The sequence below is a fragment of the Euprymna scolopes genome, chromosome 37 (assembly GCF_053919585.1).
Source record: "Euprymna scolopes isolate OS-2025 chromosome 37, ASM5391958v1, whole genome shotgun sequence".
Classification (NCBI taxonomy): Eukaryota; Metazoa; Mollusca; class Cephalopoda; order Sepiida; family Sepiolidae; genus Euprymna; species Euprymna scolopes.
The window spans coordinates 15,344,651-15,367,803 of record NC_136518.1 but is presented as its reverse complement, the minus strand read 5'-3'; the positions used below and the strand labels follow the sequence as shown (position 1 = coordinate 15,367,803).

The following is a 23,153-nucleotide window of genomic DNA, read 5'->3' as shown; positions in this document are numbered from 1 at the left end:
ACCTAGTTTTAATCTGGATGTTTTTCGTTTACAGTTTATTTTATACTTGTATATTTGCTTATTTATTATTATTATTATTATTATTATTATTATTATTATTATTATTATTATATGGTTTTTATTTTTGTTATTGTTTTTGTTATTACTATTTATCCATGTATGATTGTGTTTTGTGTGTATATATGTGTGTGTGTGTGTGTGTGTGTGTGTGTGTGTGTTGTTATTCTAAGGTAAAGTTTATTTTGTGTCTAGATATGTTTGCTATTTCACTCCTGCAGTTTAATAAATTTTAGGGTTCTTTACAGTTTATGATAGCTAATTTCTCATTCAAACATAGTTCACATGGGTTATTAAGTTTCTATATATGCTGACTTGCCATACTCTACTATCGGTGATCGTCTACTTTCCGTGAGCTCTCAGCAGTGGCTCACTAATGCTGTTTTTATTTGGTGTTTTTTGTTTCTAAATGTACTTCTGTGGTCATAATGCTTTTAAAATCTAGGGAGGTTATTCATACATAATATTGTTCATTATTCGAGTTTTCTTTGGTAAATATAGTGTTAAGATTAAATAGAGTTATTCCACTTAGACCGATCAAATTAAGTTGCCTCCCTTTGATAACATGATTTTATGAGACTTTACGAGACTTCATTTTTGCAGTATAAATTTCGGTCAGCCATCTTTGTTTTGGTTGTTATTGATAGTTTTCTTACTGGCCACACGTGCTGAATAAAGTATCAATTTTATATCCATTTTCATTGGCTTTGTGTATCGTTTTTCAGTTCACGTTATATATCAGTAGTTTACATTCCAAAGCCAAAAAATATATATGCTAATATTTTTTCTTTCATAATGTTTTATTTTGTCTTACATGCGTTTCGTTGAATAGCATATGAACACCAAACAACTCATCAGAGACAATGTTTTCCTTGAAAAAAAAAACAGTTCCAAAGTTGATTTTTTTTTTTTCAGAATAAAGAGGATGAAAGCTGATGAAAGTGAGTGGAAATTGCTAGAAGTCATATGATTCATAAAAGACTTATTCAAGATATAATTGAGATGTTACAGAAGAGAAAACTGAAGTATTTTTTTCATCCTACAGGAATGCTTTAGTGTTTAAGGTACCATATTTAATCGTTTATAATTATAGCCATACTTTTGGATTTTAGTTTCAAGACTAAAGGTAAAAATCTGTTTAAAAGTTTAGCGGATATTTTTCTTAAAGTATTATTAATAAGTGGCTTATAATTAATTAGACTAATTTTGCTTGTCAAAAGTCTTCCTTATTGAGAGAATATGAAACGAACAAGAACATAGAAAAGGGCCATGTTATAAATCTCATCTGTCTGTTTAAATGTATGTATGTATGTATGTATGTATGTATGCCTGCCTAAAACTTTGACGGAGGCAACGGATTTTCACAAGATTGGTATTGTTTTGAAGCTCGACCCTTCAGACGACAAATATCGAAAAATTGGTTAAAAACATTAATTCCTTCACCCTCAACTGGGCACTTTTCTACAAGGAAAGGGTCGCTTTTTTTCGCCGACATTTTCGAAAGTCATCCTCTCTTTTCAATTGATTAGCCTTAATTGAAACCTTTGCCACTTCCCGTTTGGTAATGGACGCAACAGCAAAGACGTCACGTTTTTTTTTCACATTCTTTTCCTTTTTTGTGGTACAGGTTCGAGCCTGCCTGCCTACTACCACTTTTTTTTTCTCAGCACACACTGCCAAACATCCGGGCAACGCCAGGCACCCAGATTAGAATTCTATAAAACTGAGAATGCGCATGTGTGTGTGTGTGTGAGAGGACACTTCTCAACCTATATACTCAATAAATTTTTAATCTACAGACTTGAAATTTTGTATATAGGTTATTCAGACATGTGGAAAACTAGATAACCTTTATTAGCTTAACAAGCAGTAAAGTCCCATTTCCTTTACTGCAGAAGTTGCTAGATGCACTTTTACTATAATGGTTTCTTCTCTCAAACTGCTAGACTTTGGAACCCCCCTCACTTCAGTTTCCTGCTTTCTCAGTTTGTGCTAACATGCAGAAATTTAAATGCGAACAAAGATCTTGCTGCTCAACTCCCTTCCCAAAGTTTCCCTGTAGGCATCGCCCCTAATCCAGACTAACCCCTGATGTCTCAGTGGCAATCTGCCTTGAGGTGAATATCAGTTAAAAAAAAAAATTTTAAGAGTACTCTTGATTCAGCGCTGTGGTGGAGTATGAAAATACAGTATCTCTTGAACTCCTTTTTTGAAATGGTATAGAACACCTTAGACTTTCACTTTAAACTTTGTGAGAGCAATATTTCACCCCACCTCCATAAAAAACGGATACACCATCATTCCTCAACGTCTACAGTACTAAAATGTTAACCACAAAGTTTCCACGGATCCCACTACTAATGTGATATAAATTATGTACTACATATATATATATATATATATATATATATATATATATATATATATATATATATATATATATTGAATTTATTACTTTTTAATTAGGATGAGTTAGTGCCTGCATCTTTGCGGAACCAAATAAATTACATGTTAATCGGCATTTAACAACTGACGTAAAGTTCTAGAATTGCAAACGTGACGTGTGTCAAGTGGATGATTGACTCGTTTTTAGATCTGATTACATTCGAGTTCACATTACGTTTTTGGTGTTCTGCATTAAAAATTCAAAAATATGGATATTTTCTTGCTTATCATACTGTATTAATGCCACCCTCCCTATATAAATATTACTTTTACTATATATATATATATATATATATATATATATATATATATATATATATATATATATATATTCTCTTTGATGTCTAATCTCCAAGTTTATTATGAGACTTTATTTAAATAATAAAAAAAAAATGTACCGTTTCAGAATTCAGAAACGATCATACGTTGATTGGTTGTTAATGTTGGGTTCTTGGTGCTGAAATAAATTACTTTTCTATAAATCATTTAACCACTTGATTCATATATATATATATATATATATATATATATATATATATATATATATATATATATATATACGATTGTTAAGATGGATTAAATCTGACGATATGAAACATAGATTGGAGGTGTAAGGACCTGAACGGTAAACGTTTTGCCCGATTTATGCGAGCTTTTTAAAGGTCAATGACCATCCCTCTTGAAAAAGTCCGCATAAATCGGGCAAAACGTTTACCGTTCAGGTCCTTACACATCCAATCTGTGTTTCATATCGTCAGATTTCATCCATCTTAACAATCGTATATATACATATATATATATATATATATATATATATATATATGTATGCATGTAATAATTATGTTATTAAAGAGTAAATCTTTAACAAATCAAAACTTACCAAGATAAGAAAAGCTCAACACTATTAAGAAGAGCAAACAATGATGTTAAATGAAAATTGATGAATAAAAGTTATACATAATTTAATTATATTATCAGAACAATAAGGAAAAGTTATGGGGAAATTTTAGAAAAGAAAAACTCATTACACCATGGCATTTCAAATGTAAATGCTTCTTATCAGAAGAGGAGAAGGCCCAGAATTATACAAAATGCCTATGTAGAAAAAACTGGCTTAATGACATTTAGAAATAAAATGAGAATGAAGGAATAGGATGAGATGGTAAATAGTAATTAAAAGTAGGTACAACATCTAAGGGTAAATCGGAAGGGTAGTATATTTAAAAGGTGTGAAGCATTTACCTTCGAAATGCCATGGCTTAAAGAGGGTTTTTTTCTTAAATTTCCCCTTAACTTTTCCTTATTATTCTGATGATGTAATAAAGTTATATATAACCTTTATTCTTCATCTTTCATTTAATAGAGAGAGGCCAAAATACTGTTTGGAAGATGTTTAAAATATTTGCTGCTGCTGCTGTTGTTGCTGCTGCTGCTGCTGCTCCTCCTCCTCCACCACCGTGTAATTTACACTTATTCCAGATAAAGTAAAAAACGAATGACAAAAAGATAGGACTTACCAATTTCTCCATAAACGACCAGTCGCAAAACATCATCTGGAACCTAAAAAATATTGAAAATTAATAAATAAATAAAAAATACAAGGAATTTGTTGAACATCCCTATTAATCTAAATAGAATTTATTTTTTCCTCACCTTGTCAAGACATTGCCAAAGTTTAAAGCAGGAAACTTCAATAAATAAAGACAAAAAATTAATTGACTGTATTTGTAATGAACTATTTTTTCCCCAATTTTCTTATCGTTTTGTTGTAGCTGGGAATGGGGCATCCTACCAGATGCCAGACATTCACCCACTATTTCATACTTTCTAACTGAGAGATCTTTTTAAGATTCTAATTGTTCGTTTAAACATAATTATTTGAATCTTTCTTGCATTTGATCTCCCTTCCCCGTCTCTGTCTGGCTGGCACAAACGTATCCGTGGGCAGCTGAAGATCTGGACAATAACAATCAAGGACAACGTGGTGATATACTATCGGGCACACAAGTAATTGCTCTCCAATGAATCAGATGTTGTTAGCCATATCCTGCAACCTGGCCCAAAATTGACAAAATTGGATTGCAATGGTTCAAGATACAGGAGAAAGCCAGTTCAATCTGATCAGGATGATAGCGGCTACAAATACAAGGTCTTGGTTCACAGGGTATATTTTCCATGTATTCTTTAAAATTCTTTTTTCATAAGTCCAGTTGTTCCTTTAATTACTGGAATGATGAAGATCTTCCTAAAATTCCAATTTCTTTTCATGTCGTACATAAAACCTTGGTATTTGATTCCTTCTCGGCTCTGTTTAACTCAGCATCATTTAGAACACTAACTTCTACTAAGGTTGCTTCTTTCTCCTTCTTGTCCCATATCATTATGTCAGGTTTAATAGCTCCGTTTTCGAGGTACGTAGCTGTAGGAATTGCAAAGTCATAGTGGATGGTGTATGACTTAATTCCAACTGTTCTCTCTGGTAAACATGTCCCCAGGACTCTGCTACATTCGATATTCAACTTTTTACAGATTGTACAGTGGTTATTCAGGCATGTATGCACAGTGTGATTGTGTATGGAAATAAAACCTGGACAGCGAGAGTTGAGGACATGCGTTGCATGGATGTGTAATGTGAATCTTAAAGGCTTTTGATGACTATACAGCATAATTACATCACCAGCTCCCATTTAATCACCAAAGTTAAGCAATCTTGAGCCTGGTCAGTACTAAATAGGTGACTATTTAGGAATACCAGATGCTCTGCACTCATCTCAGCATTGTTTCCAGTCATGTTGGACTTCTTGTAATTGGAATCCAGCTGTGCCCAATCGGTAGAGATGTGTGCATTCATTCTTTTTGCAGACTGTTATGCTCATCTTCATAATTTCGGCCAAGTCATCCTCTGGCCTTCTTCAGGTGATTAACCACAACAGGATAGGAATGCTACGTCTTGTAACTATTGTAACTGTATTCGCAGTAATTACTGCCTTCCATAGTTGTTGTCTCACCAGGTTTTGGCCAACTAATCCTCTGGCCTGCTTGGGCAGAATTGAAACTGCTCACCTGGAACCATAGAGACTCAACACCTTTATCCATTGCGCAACAAGTTACAAAATTCAGCATTCCTATCCCATCACAGTTAATCACCTGAAGAAAACCAGAGGATGAGTTGGTCAAAACTATGAAGATGAGGATAACAGTTTGCAAAAAGAATGAATGCACAAAGTATGAAGCCGCATCTCAAAAGATTCCAAAAATAAAAAATAATAAGTAGTGATGTGGTTGGAATTGTGCAACCCTTGCTTCACAATTTCATGTGCAGATACCCTTACAGGAAGTAGTTATTGTCTCTTAAGACTGAATGGAGTCAATGCTTTCTGATGACCTGAGGGGGAAATTAAATCTAGACAGTATAGAGAGATGTGTTCAGAACAGGAGACTTCCATAGTATGGCCATGTTGAAAGAATGGATGAGAGTTCTTGCATTAGCAGATGTATAACAGTTGAGGTAGCAGGTCCAGTTCACAGGAGAAAACCAAGGAAAATATGAGAGGAAGTGATCAAAAATGGATTTGAGAGAAAAAGGCATAAAGACCTGGCCAGAGATAGGTCAGTTTGGAAGTTAATTTTTTAAAGCTGTCCAACATATGTTGTATGAAGAGAAATGATATGAGCATGATACGGTGAGTGTGTAATGTGATTCTTAAATCAGAGATGTGTACAAAGCAGTAGATGATATGACAATGTTGAAAAAGTGGATGAAAATTCTTGTGTTAGCAGATGTAGAACAGTTGTAGTAGCAGGTCCAGTTCACAGGGAAAGGCCAAGGAAAACATGAGAGAAATGATAAAAATAAATCTGGGGAAAAGAGGGATAAATAAAGACCTGGTCAGACATAATTTACTTTGGAAATCAAGTTCTTAAAGCCGTCCAACACATGTCAGCATGTGTAATGGGGTAATGATGATAGCGCTGCTGCTGATAACGATGCTCATGATGATTCAGCTTTTCCCATAAAGACTGCTGCGCACATTTGCATAGCATCAAATATTTATATAAAGATAATATTATAAGCAAATAAGGAAAGACACTTAATAAAAAATAAAAAATAAAAAATACTTACATCATCAAATTCGTTTCCAATGATAGCTTTATAAAAATCAGTGTGCCGATCGTAAAGCTGAAAAAATAAAATAAAATTTGTAAAAAAAACTTGAGAGGAATAAAATTAATGTCGATACTAGATTTTTTAGCCCATTAAAAACGGGAAAAAGTTATAGCCTGTTGACTAAGAATGAGTGCCAAATTGATGGCTAAATATGGTAATATTTGTGAATATTTTACATTAAATACTAATCCCCATTAATCCCCGACTGTGCATTGAATGAATACCATACTGCTTAGTTCGCTACACCTTATTATAACAAAGATCCATGCAAGATTTCAGCCAGATCGGTCCAACAGTTTCTGAATAAAAATATAACAGACGGACAGAAAAAAATATAATATATATCATTATTATTATTAATATTATTATTATTATTATTATTATTATTATTATTATTATTATCATCATTTGCATATATTCTATTGATATAATTCTAAAATATTATTATTATTAATATTATTAATATTATTATTATTATTATTATTATTATTATTATTTGCATATATTCTATTGATATAATTCTAAAATATTATTATTATTATTATTATCATTATTATTTGCATATATTCTATTGATATAATTCTAAAATGAAGTATTATTATTACTAGTAGTAGTAGTAGTAGTAGTAGTAGTAGTAGTAGTAGTAGTAGTAGTTACAATAGTAGTAGTAGATTCATAAGATTGACAAGAGAATAAACTCATGAAAAGCTAAGAAAAGGACACCTAAACAGGGAAACGGAATCTCTGCTGAGCCGTACAGAAGAACACGATCAGAACTAATGCTAATCAAGGCAAAAAATAGATAGAACTCAAGAAAACAGTAAATGTAGACTCTATGGATAAAGAGATGAAACAATGAATCACATTATAAATACAGCAAACTAACTACAAAGAATACAAAAACAAAAATAAGGCTTCTCATCCAAGTTACACTTTAAAGAGACTAACAAGATTTTAATAAGATGAATTTTCTTTATCTGAAGTGAGAACAAATCCTAACCAATATATAGATCCCCAAAAATTGACTTTCTGTATATACTTGTAAAGAAACTATTCATCGGACCTCTGGGTATTTACTTTGTTCCCATTGCAGGCAGGTGTAACACAAGGCTGGAAGGTGGGAAGAATCAAGCCAACACCTCTAAAGAAAGGGGCATTCTGGCTATTAAAATTGCCTGGGTGGTTCTATTGGCATTTTCCGGTTAGGACACCTCTAGAAGTTAGCAATAATCTCTAAACTAAAGAAGGAAGGAAGAAAAAACCTTGGAGGGTTAACCTCCTTGGAGTAACCCTGACAAATACCACAGTCCAATAGATAAAATGTCACCAAAATGGTCTAGTTTCTGCCAGACTATTCATAGTACATACATGAAACTCTAGTCTCCTTTGAAGTAATCTTCTCCAGTTGCAATGCACTCGTTGTATCATTCAAACTTTTGGAAGACCCCATGGAAGTCCTCTTTTGTGATTGTGTCAATGACCCTCATCACAATCTCTTTCATCTCCTCAATTGTCTTATAATGACAGCATCTAAGATTTCCCTTGAGCTTAAGGAATAACCAAAAGTCACAGGGAGCAAGGTCTGGATTATAGGGAAGGTGAGGAAGTGTCTTGATGCCCACGACAATGTCTTTCTTTCTGATCTTCTCTAAGTATCCTTGTGGCAAACTTTGTGCAAACCTTCTGCATCTTCAGTTCCGTGTGAATAATTGTGTATACAGTTCCCACACTGACATCAAACTATGCATTTATTATCTCTATAGACATACAACGATCCTTATCCATGAAATTCTTTATTTGGCCAATCAACCCTGGTGTTCTGAATTTCTTACTCCTCCTACACTTATCTTATGCCACTCAAAAACTGATGCTCAATTCATTCAAGATGGTCCAAAAGCAGTCTAAAGTATTCCATACGTTTCTGTGGCATTTTTTCCAAGTTTAAAGCAGAATTTTATTGCATATCGTTCTTCTAAAGTGTTCTCACGTCCAAATTGAATTTTCGAAATTCACCAGCTGTGACGATCGGGCTTTAGTAGTGTGTATTCCAATTCCTGTTGTAGCTGTTTATTTGAACTTGAAATCATTAAAATTGGTCAGTCATCTCATAAGATGTATAGCAATAACATACTGAATTTTCTAGAGTCTACGACAATTTTAAATGGTTGTACAAAAAAGTCTTTAAACTTATTTAAGGCACCTCGTATTTTCCAGTTAAGAGTCCCTGAGCAACAGAAACTGCTCCGATCCTGCAGCCAAACCTCTGGATCAAAATATTCAGAATTAAGGTAATGAATTATTCAGCCTTTCTATATATTAATTTATCTGCTCTCAACATGGAGAGAAGTTTTATCTGCCATTTTAGAAAGATTTTCTTTCACACACATCTATAATTACAGAGAAAAAGAAAAAGATTTGGAAAAATCTAGAAGGTCCCTGAACTTTCCAGAACCTTTAAGAATGATCGAGAAGGTTCTAGAATATTTTAACACTGGTTGGCACTCTCTGTAAAAGAGTTTTTGTGCTAACCAGGCAGTTGTTGGTTTGTCTCAACGTGATCAGTTCAACCGCTTTTCTAGTGTGATTCCAAGCTGAATCCTCTTTAAAATCAACTCACAACATTCTTTTGGTTTCTGATCATGTTAAATGTTTTTTTTTTTTGTGTGTTGTAAAATTTCAGACAGCTACCACTAGTTTAAAAATGTAAAATTCCCTTTTCCCTAATTCTAAAAGGTGATTAAAAAAAAAAAAACTAATGGGAGGGTGCTATAAGGTTGGTTGGTTGTTTTTGTTTTACGGCATATCAACCCTTTTCGGGTTATTTAATGCCCAATCCAAAGATTTTGAAGAAAAATTTTTTTAATAGAATATATTTGTTGTTTTCATGTCGGTTTCTATTTAACCCATAGTTGGGACCCTAACAGGTACTACCACTCCGGGTCAGAGTGGACCTGGGAGCAATGGTAATTAAAGGGTGGCTCCATACTCCCCAAAGCTCGCAAGCTGGGGCCTCATCACTGGATATAATTTAAGGTCATATCCAGGACCCCCATTGAGGGACTTTTACCCTCTGCAGGGGGGCAGTCGGCGTATTCTAATGCCCCACCGACAGGGCCGGGTGCTATAAGGGCTTGATTTATCTCCCCTATATAGTAAGAGATCTAATCTGTTATTTCAGAAAATATTTTCTTTCATGAAAATCTACAATAACGAAAAAAAAATTTTTTTTTTTAAATAGAAAGATTTAGAAAAAACCTAGATAGTCCCAGAACCTCTAATACTGAGTGGCGCTCTCTTTAAAATAGGTTTTCATGCTAAGTTGTTGATTTGACTCAACGTGATCAGTTCAACTGCTTCTCTGGCGTGATTCCAAAGTTATAAATCCAGTCAAATTTTCTTTAAAATCAACTCTCAACAAAAGGTAACTTCTTTTGGAATATTTCTCTGACCAACGATACCATGAATTAAAAAAATTTTGAGATTTCTTTGTGTGAATAATTAAATTACTTCTCAGCATGCTCTGACCTCCTTCTCCTAATACCATCATTCCACTTCCCTGCCATTAGGTTTATCGACTTCATTATCAGCTAAAAACAAAATATATTTAATTTTAAAAAAATTTTTTTTTTAGAAGGGAGTCACCACTTATCAAGGTCCGAAGGCCACTCGACGATAAGGGTTAATGACTGTAAGGTGGTAGTGTAGTAATTTTTAATCGTGTAGATTTGGAAGAATTTGAATTATTTAAGGGGAAGACTCAACAAGAATTTGTTTACACTGGATTTGAAGACTACCATGTTGTATTCAACCGGATTCAACCGGGAAGTAGGCCAGTGGAAATGTGGCACAGGTTGCCAGTTCTACGAAAGAAGCTTCGTTCATAAAATCTGCATTAAGATTTAGGCACAGATAGAGGGGGAGGTGATTGTTGATAGTGGTTGAAGCTAGTCGAGTGTTTTTTGTGAAAGTTTGGCAGGAGGAACCATACATGGGAGCTCAGATGAGCACTTGCCATGAAAATAATGATAGAGCAGAGACAGGCTTTCAACGTCTCTTCTATGGGAAAAAGGTTGCAGGGAAGAGAAAAAGGGATCACCTATTAGGTTTGCTTACGTTAAATGTTTTGTGTGTGTGTGTGTGTGTGTGTGTGTGTTAAGTGAAAATTATATTTAAATTAATTTATCTGATGTTCTCTTTTAACTTCAGGTTTTGTTACTTTTAATCACGTGACACAAAGTGTACTTCAATGTCATCAAAATCAATAAAAGACTTCAAAAAAGGCAAAAAAATAAAATAGATTGCCACTACGTTTCTGAATTTTTGAGATGAAGATTAGTTATTCGTATTATTTGGATTCATCGGACTACAAATCTCATCTTGAGTATCATTTTCACAAAGATTCGGTTGAGGTAACCTCCGATCTTCTTCAGGTGTATCTTGTCAAACTCTCAGGAATTTTGTCCACAAGGATCCGTGGCACAGTTGTTAGAGTACTTAAAAAAAAATCAATTGTGAAAGTGATATCCTCCTGGAGGTTAAAGGTTCAATTCTCAGTGTGGGCGACTAAAAAATACAATTGCAAATTACTTAGGACCTCTATTCCGCTTATTTCGGCATTGTTTCCAGACATCCTGGACTTCTTGCCACTAGACTCAAGCAATGCCGATTCAGAAGAGGTATGGTTGGGGATTGCACAACCCTTGCCACACAATTACATATGCAGCTGCCCCTAAAGGGGGGGATCCTTTATCTTTCGAGACTGAACGGAGGCATCGTATTCAGTTATGACTGACGGAACAAGAGCATGCTGTTCTCGTGAAATAAATAAAGGATTCCGTTCGAAATTCTGTCCAAATTCCCGAGTTCGACAAGATACACTTGAAGAATGACGGAGGTTACATCGACGGAAACGTTGTGAAAATGACAACAGAGATGAGAACAGTAGTCAGATGAATCCAATTAATACAGATAGTTTGCCATCCATCCAATCAATCTTCAAGTTATAAAAGAAATTTTAAAGCCATTTTTATTTTTGCAATTTATTTTCTGTTTTTTAGGGTTTTTTTTCCTTAAATGCCGTTTAGCTTTCTGGTGAAATTGATTAATGTCGATTTTCTAATTCAAGATTTTCTTTTTCCTTTTTTTAAAAAAAAAAAAAAATTTTTTCTCGCACCTTGCCGTTTTTTGGGCATTTGATTAAACGTGTGCATTTGGTGCATCGTGATTTGACGGAGATATCAGCGCGTTCTCTTGCTTTTTTTTCACTGATAACATCTTCTCCAGAACGAGTCCAGTTTTAAATTTAGAAATTTTTTCTTGCCATTTTGAATGAGAGTATGTGATTGGGGGTTGGCAGATCATCTGATTCCTTTGAATATTCCACATACAAAGTGACTCTAAAATGAAATGCCCCCCCATTCATGCATTCTATTATATAAATCTCACCTGTCTGTTTAAATGTATGTATGTATGTATGCATGTATGTCTGCCTTATATTTTCGACAGAGGCGACGGATTTTCACGAGATCACAATCATTTTGAAGCACGACCCTTCAGACAATAAATATAAAAAAATTGGCTAAAAACATTAATTCCTTCTCCTTCAACTGGGCACTTTTCTACAGGGAGGGGTCGCTTTTTTCGGCGATATTTTCGAAAGTCATCCCTTCTTCTCGAGTGACTAGCTTAAATGAACCTTCGCCATTTCCGGTTTGGCGATGGGTGTAACAGCAAAGACGTCACATTTTTTTCACATTCTTTTCCTCCTTCGCGGTATGGGTAGCCTGTTTGCCTGCCTACTACCAAATTTTTTTTTCTTTTGCTCAACACACACCTCCAAACACCCAGGCAACGCCGGGCATCCACGCTAGTCATTAATAAAATTCACAATCTTTTCCACAATTCAACCCGATTTGGTACAAATAAGCTTCAGTTTATGACTTGTGCACCATATTTTAGTCTAATCTAATGCAAGAATTCAATTTAACTTTCAAACTTGATTTCAAAATTAAATCCAACATTTGGGTAAATAAATAAGCTTGTTATTATGGCTTTCAATTTTTTGAGATTAGGATTGATTATTCTAATTATATGAATTCTTCGGACTACTGTTCTCATCTTGAATGTTATTTACACAAGGTTTCTGTCAATGCAACATTCAACCTTTATCAGGTATATCTTGTCCAACTCGGCAATCTTTCTGCTCAACTCGGGAATCTTTCTGCTCAACTCGGCAATCTTTCTGCTCAACTCAATAATCTCTCTGTCCCACTCGACAATCTCTCTGTCAAACTTGGGAATCTTTCTGCTCAACTCAGGAATCTTTCTGTTTAACTTGGCAATCTTTCTGCTCAACTCACGAATCTTTCTCTTCAACTCAGGAATCTTTCTGCTCAACTCACGAATCTTTCTCTTCAACTCAGGAATCTTTCTGCTCAACTCACGAATCTTTCTGCTCAACTCAGGAATCTTTCTCTTCAACTCAGGAATCTTTCTGCTCAACTCAGGAATCTTTCTCTTCAACTCGGCAATCTTTCTCTTCAACTCAGGAATCTTTCTCTTCAACTCAGGAATCTTTCTCTTCAACTCAGGAATCTTTCTCTTCAACTCAGGAATCTTTCTCTTCAACGCGGCAATCTTTCTCTTCAACTCAGGAATCTTTCTCTTCAACTCGGGAATCTTTCTGCTTAACTCAGTAATGTTTTCTTCAACTCAGGAATCTTTCTCTTCAACTCGGGAATCTTTCTGTCCAACTCGGGAATCTGCACAAAACTTCAAAACAAACCCTTTATTTAATCCATAGCAGTAGAAGTCCTAAGTAATTTGCAATTGCATTTTATAATTGCCTGCATTGAGGATTGAATCCGCAGGAATTCAACTTCTACAACTGAATTTCACCAAGTACTTTATCCACTGTGCCATGTGGCCTTGTTTACTTTAAATACTTTACATGATACCAGAAAATGATGTAGGGTAATTAATCTGATGAATGGCTTTGATTATAGCTGCAGCATTTGTTCACAACCAAAAGAATCACTGCCGAGCACAAAAAATGTAATGTTTGTGCAATACAATTTGATTTTTTAAAAATGCATTCAAAATGCAAGTAATTAAATTACTTCTCAGCGCTGATCTCCTTCTCCTGATACCTTCATTCCACTTTCCTGCCATTAGGTTTACCGACTTCATTATCGGCTAAAAACAAAATATTTTTTAATTAAAAAAATTTTTTCTATACAAGGGAGTCACCACTTATCAAGGGAACTCGAGGATAAGGGTTAATGACTGTAAGGTGGTAGTGTAGTAATTGTTAATCATGTAGATTGGGTAGAATTTGAATTATTTAAGGAGAAGGCTCAACAAGAACTTTTTACATTGGATGTGAAGGCTACCATGTTGTATTCAACCGGGAAGCAGGCCAGTGGAAGTCTTCCACAGGGGGGGCAGTTCTAGGAAAGAAGCTTTGTTCATGAAATCTGCATTTAAATTTAGGCACAAATAGAGGGGGGGTTGTTGATAGTGGTTGTAGCTAGTCGAGTGTTTTTGGTGAAAGTTTGGCAAGAGGGATCATAGATGGGAGCTCAGACGAGCACTTGTTATGAAAAACATGATTATGTACTTATGTAGCATGTTAAGATTAGAAAAATAAAAATTTGTTTAATCACAAAAAATGAACAAGTAGATCTGATAGAAGTATTTTTTTACAAAAAAAAAATGCATAGATATTAACAATCCACCATTTTCTATTTTGATATCTTGAATTTTAATATTTTGTCAACGTCACAGACTGCAGTTACCTCCTCTAGATTATAAGAACTCTTTAACCTTAACAAACACAATAAAACTCTGTAATTCGATAAATTGTATTTTTACTTGTAAATATTTTTCTACTCGACCATTTTTTATAATTTTTGGAATGTTTAATAATTTCAACATGGCACATAAGTACGTAATAGTGTTTTTACCTGCAATGCATTTACTTGAAATTCAATTATACTGCACAAGCACCTAATTATCCAACGTATGGAATTCTATTTGACAACTTTTTTCAGCATTAAATAATCCATGGATGGGCGATATGCCATAAAACAAACCAACCAGAAATTACATTATGCTAAGTGGTGACTCATCTATAATATAGATCTCACCTGTCTGTTTAAATGTATGTATGTATGTATGTTTGCATGTCTACCTAAAACTTTCGACAGAGGCAACGGATTTTCACAAGATTGGTATCATTTTGAAGCTCGCCCCTTTGGACGACAAATATCGAAAAATTGACCAAAAACATTAATTCCTTCACCCTCAACTGTGCACTTTTCTACAAGGAGGGGTCGCTTTTTCACCGATATTTTTGAAAGACATCCCTCTCTTTTCGATTGACTAGCCTTAATTTAAACCTTTGTCACTACCAGTTTGGCGATGGACACAGCGACAAAGACTCAGGGTTTTTTTTTCACGTTCTTTTCCTCCTTCGCGATACGGGTTCAAGCCTGCCTGCTTACTACCACCTTTTTTTTTTTTTTTTGCTCAACACACACCTCCAAACACTCAGGCAACGCCAGGCAGCCAAGCTTGTTAATATATAAAAACTAAATGTCAAGCGTGAGAAGACAGGACAGCAGTAACAAACAATATATAAGCCATTCTGATTAAAAGATTATTTTCCTCTCAGGTAACGTGAAAGCCTTCCCACACCATTTTTCTATGGCTTTCTTGACTGCTTGACCATATCTAATTATCCAGCCAAATAGACAGTAGAAATCGGAAGTCAAAAAATCTTGACTATGGCCAGAAATTATTTTTATATAATTAACTAAAAAAACTTTACTTGTTTTCGATTGATCTTTTCTTTATCCCCAATTTTGATATCGACTATGTTGGAACTATGCCAGTATATTGGTTAAATTACTAACTGTATAAAAGGTAAAGGTAGTTTGCTTGAAACATTGCTGGTAAATAAATATGTAAATGTTTAAGAAGATTGTTACTAGAGTGTTGAAGTATGAAAAAAAGAGGACAAACGAATGAAGGCCTTATTATGATTATAAATCTTCGTATATCTATTCATTTTTCAAAGTCAAGTCATTAGCATATATAAATCAGTAAATATAGGCTTGGTATTTAATATAACCGGGACTATCTTTGATAATTTCTAGAATGTACATCTATTTTTCAAGAAAACAAACTAAAACAATGTTATCAGAACAGAACAGAACAGGAATACAACATACTAACTGTGTATTTTTCCTATTTCATATATAATACTAAATTGATTTCAGCATGTCATAATCTTAAAATAAAAATACAACTTTTAAATTTCTGCATCTCAACTTTCCGGTATAATTACATCGGTGAGTAAACGTGAAGTTTACCGAGCCATGTATTTTTAAGATACGAAGACAGCATGTTGTTCACCACTTAGCGGTAGCCTCATTAATTATTTTAAAGGTTTCAATAAAGTTGTCCACAAATTTTCCGATTTAGCAAATTCAAATTAGAATTCGCTTTTCGAGAAGATATTATCAGTGAAAATGGTGGAGAATGAGAATATCTCTGTCAAATCGTGGCGCACTGAAAACACTTTTAATCGAAGGCAAGTGCCAGATTAGAGAAATCAAAAAAAGAAAAAAAAAAAAAAAAATTAACGTTTTTTTTTTTTTAACGTTAACATGGAAAATCGAAAAAATAAAATTCATTTAATCTGCTCGTCAAATTTAATTGATTTTTACGATAAATTTATTTTATTTATTTTGCAGGTTTTTTTTTTTTTTTTTCGTTGATTTTTCTTTCACCTAATGTTTAGCCTTTTGGTGTTGATTTCAATTTTACGCCACCCTCTCTCTCTCTTTCTATGTTTATTTATAATTAGGTATATATAAATATAAAATATAAATAGATATAAAGTTATGAAGATATAAGGGAACATTAAACTACACAGAATTTTCCGCGTTTCATTCTTGGAAGAACTCGTCAGGCTAATGCACGGAAGTAATGTTACCACATGGTACTAAGTTTGCTAGTCAATCAGATTCTTTATTATTCCCAACCTCTATTTCACTTTTTCTTTGTTCATTTTCGGAGAGGGTGAGCCATCCGTTTTTGTATATTAAAAAATGATCTCGCTTTAACCTTGGTGTGCTTAAATATGTTTTCTTATTTTTTTTATATTTAGTTTAGTTTTAATTTAAAAATATATATATATATATATATATATATATATATATATATAAGGAAGTACCGATCAATCGACAATCGGCAAGTTTGCCGATTATTTACTTTTCTCTTTCCTATTAAATCTAAATAATTTCATCACTGCCAAGTGACTCATCAGATAGCTTTGACACATTTACATAATAACTGCTAATTTAATTTAACATTTGTTAAGTGTCTAGCTACTATTATTGATTTTTGTCTTTATTACGTAAAATTACAAAATGCAACTTCTAATTCTTAAATGAATATAATTAAACAATTAGATAAGAAAAAGAAATTACAAACCAACTACAAAGTACAAATTGTAATTCTTTAAGTGAATAACTATAAACTGATGTTCTGTACCTGCTGCTGCTGCTGCTCTACTTCCTCTTCTATTCTTGCTGCCTGCCTCCTCTACTCTCATAGTTTCCTCAGAATTTAAAGTTGAATATTTTTAAGTTATAATGTGGAAACATTAGACTTTCTCTATTCTTATGACACAGCGTGTTCCTCATAGATTCACACACATTATCACCTGTACTAAAGAGCCTCTCACCCTTCAAAATGAAGGTGGTGCGCTTAAATATTTTTAAGCCAGTTTACTCAGCAGTGGTAAGATCTCCTGTGTCTACTTCCACCACTGAAATTGATCATCACCTCTTGCAAGTAGTTGTAAAGCTACGTAATGGTCAAGTTTCCGCTGATTCATTGAATTGTTCAACAGTGGTAGGAATTCCACTAAAGTCAGAAATATCAGAATTAGATTGGACAGCTTTTGGAAGAAATAACCTCAAAGCTAATATTGTAGCTATTATCATCGATATCGTTATGACACATTGCTTATTTGGTGATTTTTTTAAAATGGATTCAGTAACTCGACAATTTTTTTAATAAGTCCCCAATGGTAAGTTGTTAAGGTATAAATTTGATAGCATCGTAAATTCTCGCATGAAAAAAAAATTAATGAATTTGTACCTATTTACTATGTCTCCCCACGGGACAGAGTTAGACACAAGGGTCGTTTTTTAACGTGGAGAAAAGGTACAAAAAATAAAAATTGTCTCAGTCGTGAAGGATTTCTCCTCCACTGACAGAGAACAAGAAATTGAGGTGCAACATCTGAAGAACAGATACTACACTTTGAGGTATTTATTTGCTCCCCCACTGAACAAATTAGGCACAAGGCCAATTTTTAAAGTGAGGAGTGAAGGGGAAATGGGGACCAACTCCCCGGGGAGTAGGAGAGCTGGATAGTGACAATTGGTATGAAGGGTTGCTCCTTCATTGACCAAGGTCTTATATGTGGGGTCGCCCCCACATATGGTCTTTGCTTGCAGTATCTGCCGGAACAGATGGTATTTATTTGCTCCCCCACCGAGCAAATAAGGCACAAGGCCAATTTTTAATGTGAGGAGTGAAGGGAGGGGGAAGGGAAAAAGGGGACCAGCTCCCGAGAGGTGGGAAATGGGAGCTGGTTAAAGCTCAGGCATGTGGGGTTGCCCCCACATCTGGTCTTTGCTAGTCATAGCTGCAGTATCTGCCGGAACAGATACTACACTTTGATCTTGTCCCGAAGGCCAAGCATTCTGCTTCACATATATGCCACAAAAAAGTCCTTTCTAATTAATGCTTACCAAATAAAAAATATTCTGTTATTCTAAAAAAACAGCCAAGTTCATTAGCTTATTTTAAAACTGGTAAACATTATGGTTGGTTGTTTTTGTTTTACGGCATATCAACCCTTTTTTGGGTTATTTAATGCCAAATCCAAAAATTTTGAAGAAAATCTTTTTAATAGTATATATTTGTTGTTTTCAAGTCGAATTCTATTTAACCATAGATGGGACCCTAACAGGTACTACCACTCTGGGTCAGAGTGGACCTGGGAGCAATGGCAATTAAAGGGTGGCTCCACACTCCCCAAAGTCCGCAAGCTGGGACCTCACCACTGGATATAGTTTAAGGTCATATCCAGGACCCTGGTAAACATTAATCAGAAGAGACTTTTTTCTGGGCATTCATCGTAAAGCAGAATGATCCACACAAACCAGAAATAAATCATTTATAAACAATCACAGCGTTAACTTGCAGAAAGCCAATAAAAAAATAAAATAAAGATGTTAAAACAATAAGAAAAAACAATAATACTTATGCAGAGAAGTTTTTGGAAACCCATTTCTTAACATGTGGAGAAGAGGGTGTTTTTCTAACTAGTCTGTACTTTCACCTAACAAATTAATAAACAATGCAAAACAAGTGATGTGTGCCACAAGCACTGAAGAAGGACAACTGAAGCTTTTTCTCTGTATGTGTTTGACTGGGGAAGGGGTTGAGGAAACCACCTCAAATGGACGAATGTGATCAGTGGCAAGCGAAGAATTCAACAAAATCACAAAGAAGTAGTAATTGTATAAAGAAATTTATTGTTGATAACATGCAGTTTTTACTTTTATTAAAATTAAATTGATGTTGAACACGTACGTTCGATTAATTACATCGCCATGATAAACAAAGTGAAAAAAACTACATAAAACTATTACATTTTCTTGAGGATACTATTTAAGAAGTCCATGGTGTAAAGAGCTAACATTTGGATACAGCATTCTACAATACGTATTGATTACGCATGCAAAATTCTAGATCTTTTAATAGTTTTTGTGATATATGATTTGAGATTTGTATATGTTTATGCCATTTGATACTTTATTTCCGCCACCAAAATTGAACAAATCAACAATTTTTATAGACTTATAATGAAGTTGCAGCTGAAATTGTTTTTTAAAAATAGGCATAATAATCATTATGTATAGAATTAGATTGAATGTTCATATTTACTGTCATTTAATTCAGTTTTATTTGATGGTACTTTAAAAATTGACCATCAGTGCAAATTTTGCTATTATAAATGATGCAACGTTCACTTTTTACACCTACAAAATGAAGGCCGAAATTGAATTAGAAATAATTGTACTTTTATTTCCTACTGTCTTCTTATATTGGGAGCGATGAAAGCATCTTTTGTGATATTTTTACTAGTTACTTTTTTGTCAGCTTGTTTCAAAGTTGCTATGCTGTAATTTACACATGTTCGTGCCTCTTCAGCACGGTAGTGTATACTGGTGATCAGTGAAAAGTAGATATAGAATCCAATTCTAAACATGTTTTCTATGCCAATCTTTTAAAATTAATATTTGAATCATGAGTGTAGGAAAATAGACATACACAAGTTTTATCATTTAGATAGAATGAAAATCTTGTTTCCATTGATAACCTGAATTGTTCAACAATGGTAAGAAGGATTCCACTAAAGTCAGAAATACTAGAATTAGATTGGACAGCTTTCGACAAAAGAAACCTCAGAGCTAAATTTGTAGGTATTATTATTAATATGGTTGATGTTCTGTAACTTGCTTCTTTAGTGATTTCTTCAAATGGACTCAGTAACTGGATATTTTTCAAACAAGTCCCCATTGGTAAGCTGTTATGGTAGGAATCTTATCAACAGCACACATTACAAGAGTGTTTTGTTGTTCTTAATTTATTTTCGGCAAACATAATATGTTGAATTCCACCATGTGGTCACATCTTGAATAAGTTTTTTTTTTTTTCAAATTAAGCTGATCCTGTATTTCAGTTAATTTGCTAATTGCTAATAGAAAGTAATTAAAGTGAGAAATTGTATTTCTGTTCGATTTAATGGTTGTCTTCATAAACATAAGTTACAATGTATGATAGTTATTCTAAATCATATTCTCTGACATTAGCAACTATATTTGTTGCTGAATCCTGCAAGACTAAGAACATTTTATTGACTATTTAATATTCATCCAAAACATTATGTAATTCTTCACTTATTATTGAACCTGTGTGTACATCATGGAATGGAACCACTCTAAGCACAGCTCTGCACTGTTCAAAGTCATTTGAAAACCAATGATCTGTCAAACTCAGAAAAGGAACATTATCTGTTGTAGTTGTCCAAATGTCTGTAGTTCATGAAATGCTGCTAATTTCAGCAAGAAACAGTTGAATTTTTGTTTTACTTTTGTAAATATATCAAAAATTATTTTGCAGTGAACTACGTTTTTGATGGAATGCTGTAATTTGAACAAAGTTTTACAACAAGCCTATTAAATCCAATTTCAGATGTTACAAAATATAGTTTAATATCAACAGCAATCATTTCTTTTATCAGATAATGGATCACGTGTGACCTGTGATCCTTAATATCCCAGATTGTCTTTTTGGTTAATATAGATTCTATAGTAGTTTGGTGTTTCACTGGAGGCCCATAGTTGCTGCCACTTTTTCCTGGAAAGTTTGTCCCTGAATATTCTTATATTCTTATTTGCGACTTTTGCTTTTTGGAACCTTTCTAAGATGGTTTAACATATTAGTCATTTTAAAAGTTTTTGCTGATTTGCCACCCTTTGATGTGATGGTTTGACATAACCTGCAAACATTTGTATTCTTATTCTTGGGATTGACATCAAAATACTTCCAACAGAAACTGGTTGCCATAATGGTTGAAGGTTGTTAATATTTAGTTAATTTTTTACATATTCAAATTACTTATGCTTGATATCTAATTAGTAATTCATCTCAATAAAATATACATTATCTTAACCAGAATAATAATATATATGTAATGGTAACAAGAGTCCGAAAATAAGGAACAAGAATATGACCGATGAAGAATGCTTTATTTTCAATTCACAAATCATCATAATTTACTGTACAATTCCTCAACATGAAAACTGAAAGATGAAGTAATAATTTTCTTTGACAAATGATTTAAAGTACAAAAATAATTTTAATTCGATAGGAACAGAAAGGAGAGAATTTTCCATATGCTTACGTTTATTAGCCTCAAATTCAATGCAATTGTAAAAGTCTATATATTAATAACGCATCATGATAATATGGTTTAGCGATGCACATCTCTTCGATAAATTTTCACTGGCAAGCAAAAGAGTGAGTTAATTGGTCTTCTTTTCCAATATAATATTGGTATCATTTATGACAACAAAATTTGCTGATAAATCAGCATTAGAATCGGCCAATTTGATAATCGGTACATCCCTTATCGTGAAAATACATTCTTATAATTGCCTTTGGTGAAGCACTGGCTTTTTCCCCAGTTCAGACAACAACCCCAACTTAAATTCTGGACATGCCAGATCATTACCTTGATAGCTATGTGGCTGGCATTGCAAAACAAAAAAAAATTGTGTTCTGACAATCTTCAGACATTCTTTGTAACAACATTAAATCTATGGGGATAGTATGTTCTCGTTCCGTCAGCCAAGGGTGAGTTGAAATCTTAAATAATTTGCAATTTTAGTGATTTAAATGAAAGATTCCATTCAAAATTCCATGTAGATTCACAAGTTCAATAGAAAAACTAGCCTGGGTGCCCAGGTGTTTGGAGGTATGTCGTTAGCAAAAAAAAAAAAGTTGTAGTAGGCAGGTAGGCTTGAACCCATACCATGAACGAGGAGAAGAACATGAAAAAAAAATGTAACATCTTTGCTGTTGTGTCCATTGCCAAACTGAAAGTGGCAAAGGTTTAAATTAAGGCTAGTCAATCGAAAAGAGGGGATGGCTTTTGAAAATATCGGCAAAAAAAAACAAACCCTCCTTGAAGAAAAGTGCCCAATTGAGGGTGAAGGAATTCATGTTTTTGGCCAACTTTTCGATATTTGTCGTCCAAAGGGTCGCGCTTCAAAACGATACCAATCTCGTGAAAGCTTTAGGCAGACATACATACATACATACATACATACATTTAAACAGACAAGTGAAATTTATATTATAGATGGCTCTGAGTAACGTCGGATAGCTCAGCTAATTTTCTATAAGAATACACACATATTGTGTTTCATGTATCACAATATTACTGATATGAATAAATAAAAATTAAAACGTATTTACTTTTTATAAATATGAAGTGCGAGCAAAGAACCCACAATAGTATTGGCATGAATAAAGTAAAATTATTAATTTAAAAAACTATATGCGTTCATGCACTATATATTTATAGATTTTTTCATTCATTTAAAAACCTACAAAAAACATTTTTTATGGCTCTTTGACCTTTTTGCTAAAATCAAAATGTAGTATTTGTTCTTAACAACATTACCACCATTCGACATGTAATTGTCTTGCTTGAAAAAAATTCAAAATATGGACAGACATACAAACAGAAAAAGTGTTGCTTATATTATAATTAGATTCCTGAAAGATGTTTTGGTTCAGAATACGGAATCAATGAAATCAATTGGAA

The 23,153-nt window shown here is 33.7% G+C and overlaps 1 protein-coding gene across 1 annotated transcript in view; it reads right to left on the bottom strand.

Moving 5' to 3' along the window:
* The window catches only part of LOC145261100 (tectonic-like complex member MKS1), a 474,527-nt gene that overhangs the window by 130,524 nt on the left and 320,850 nt on the right, over positions 1-23,153 (bottom strand). The window contains exons 10-11 of the mRNA XM_080119317.1: positions 6,626-6,682; positions 4,020-4,062 (exon numbers count right to left, since the gene is read on the bottom strand). Coding sequence (XP_079975443.1) covers positions 4,020-4,062; positions 6,626-6,682 — 100 coding nt within the window. The remainder of the gene's footprint in view (positions 1-4,019; positions 4,063-6,625; positions 6,683-23,153) is intronic.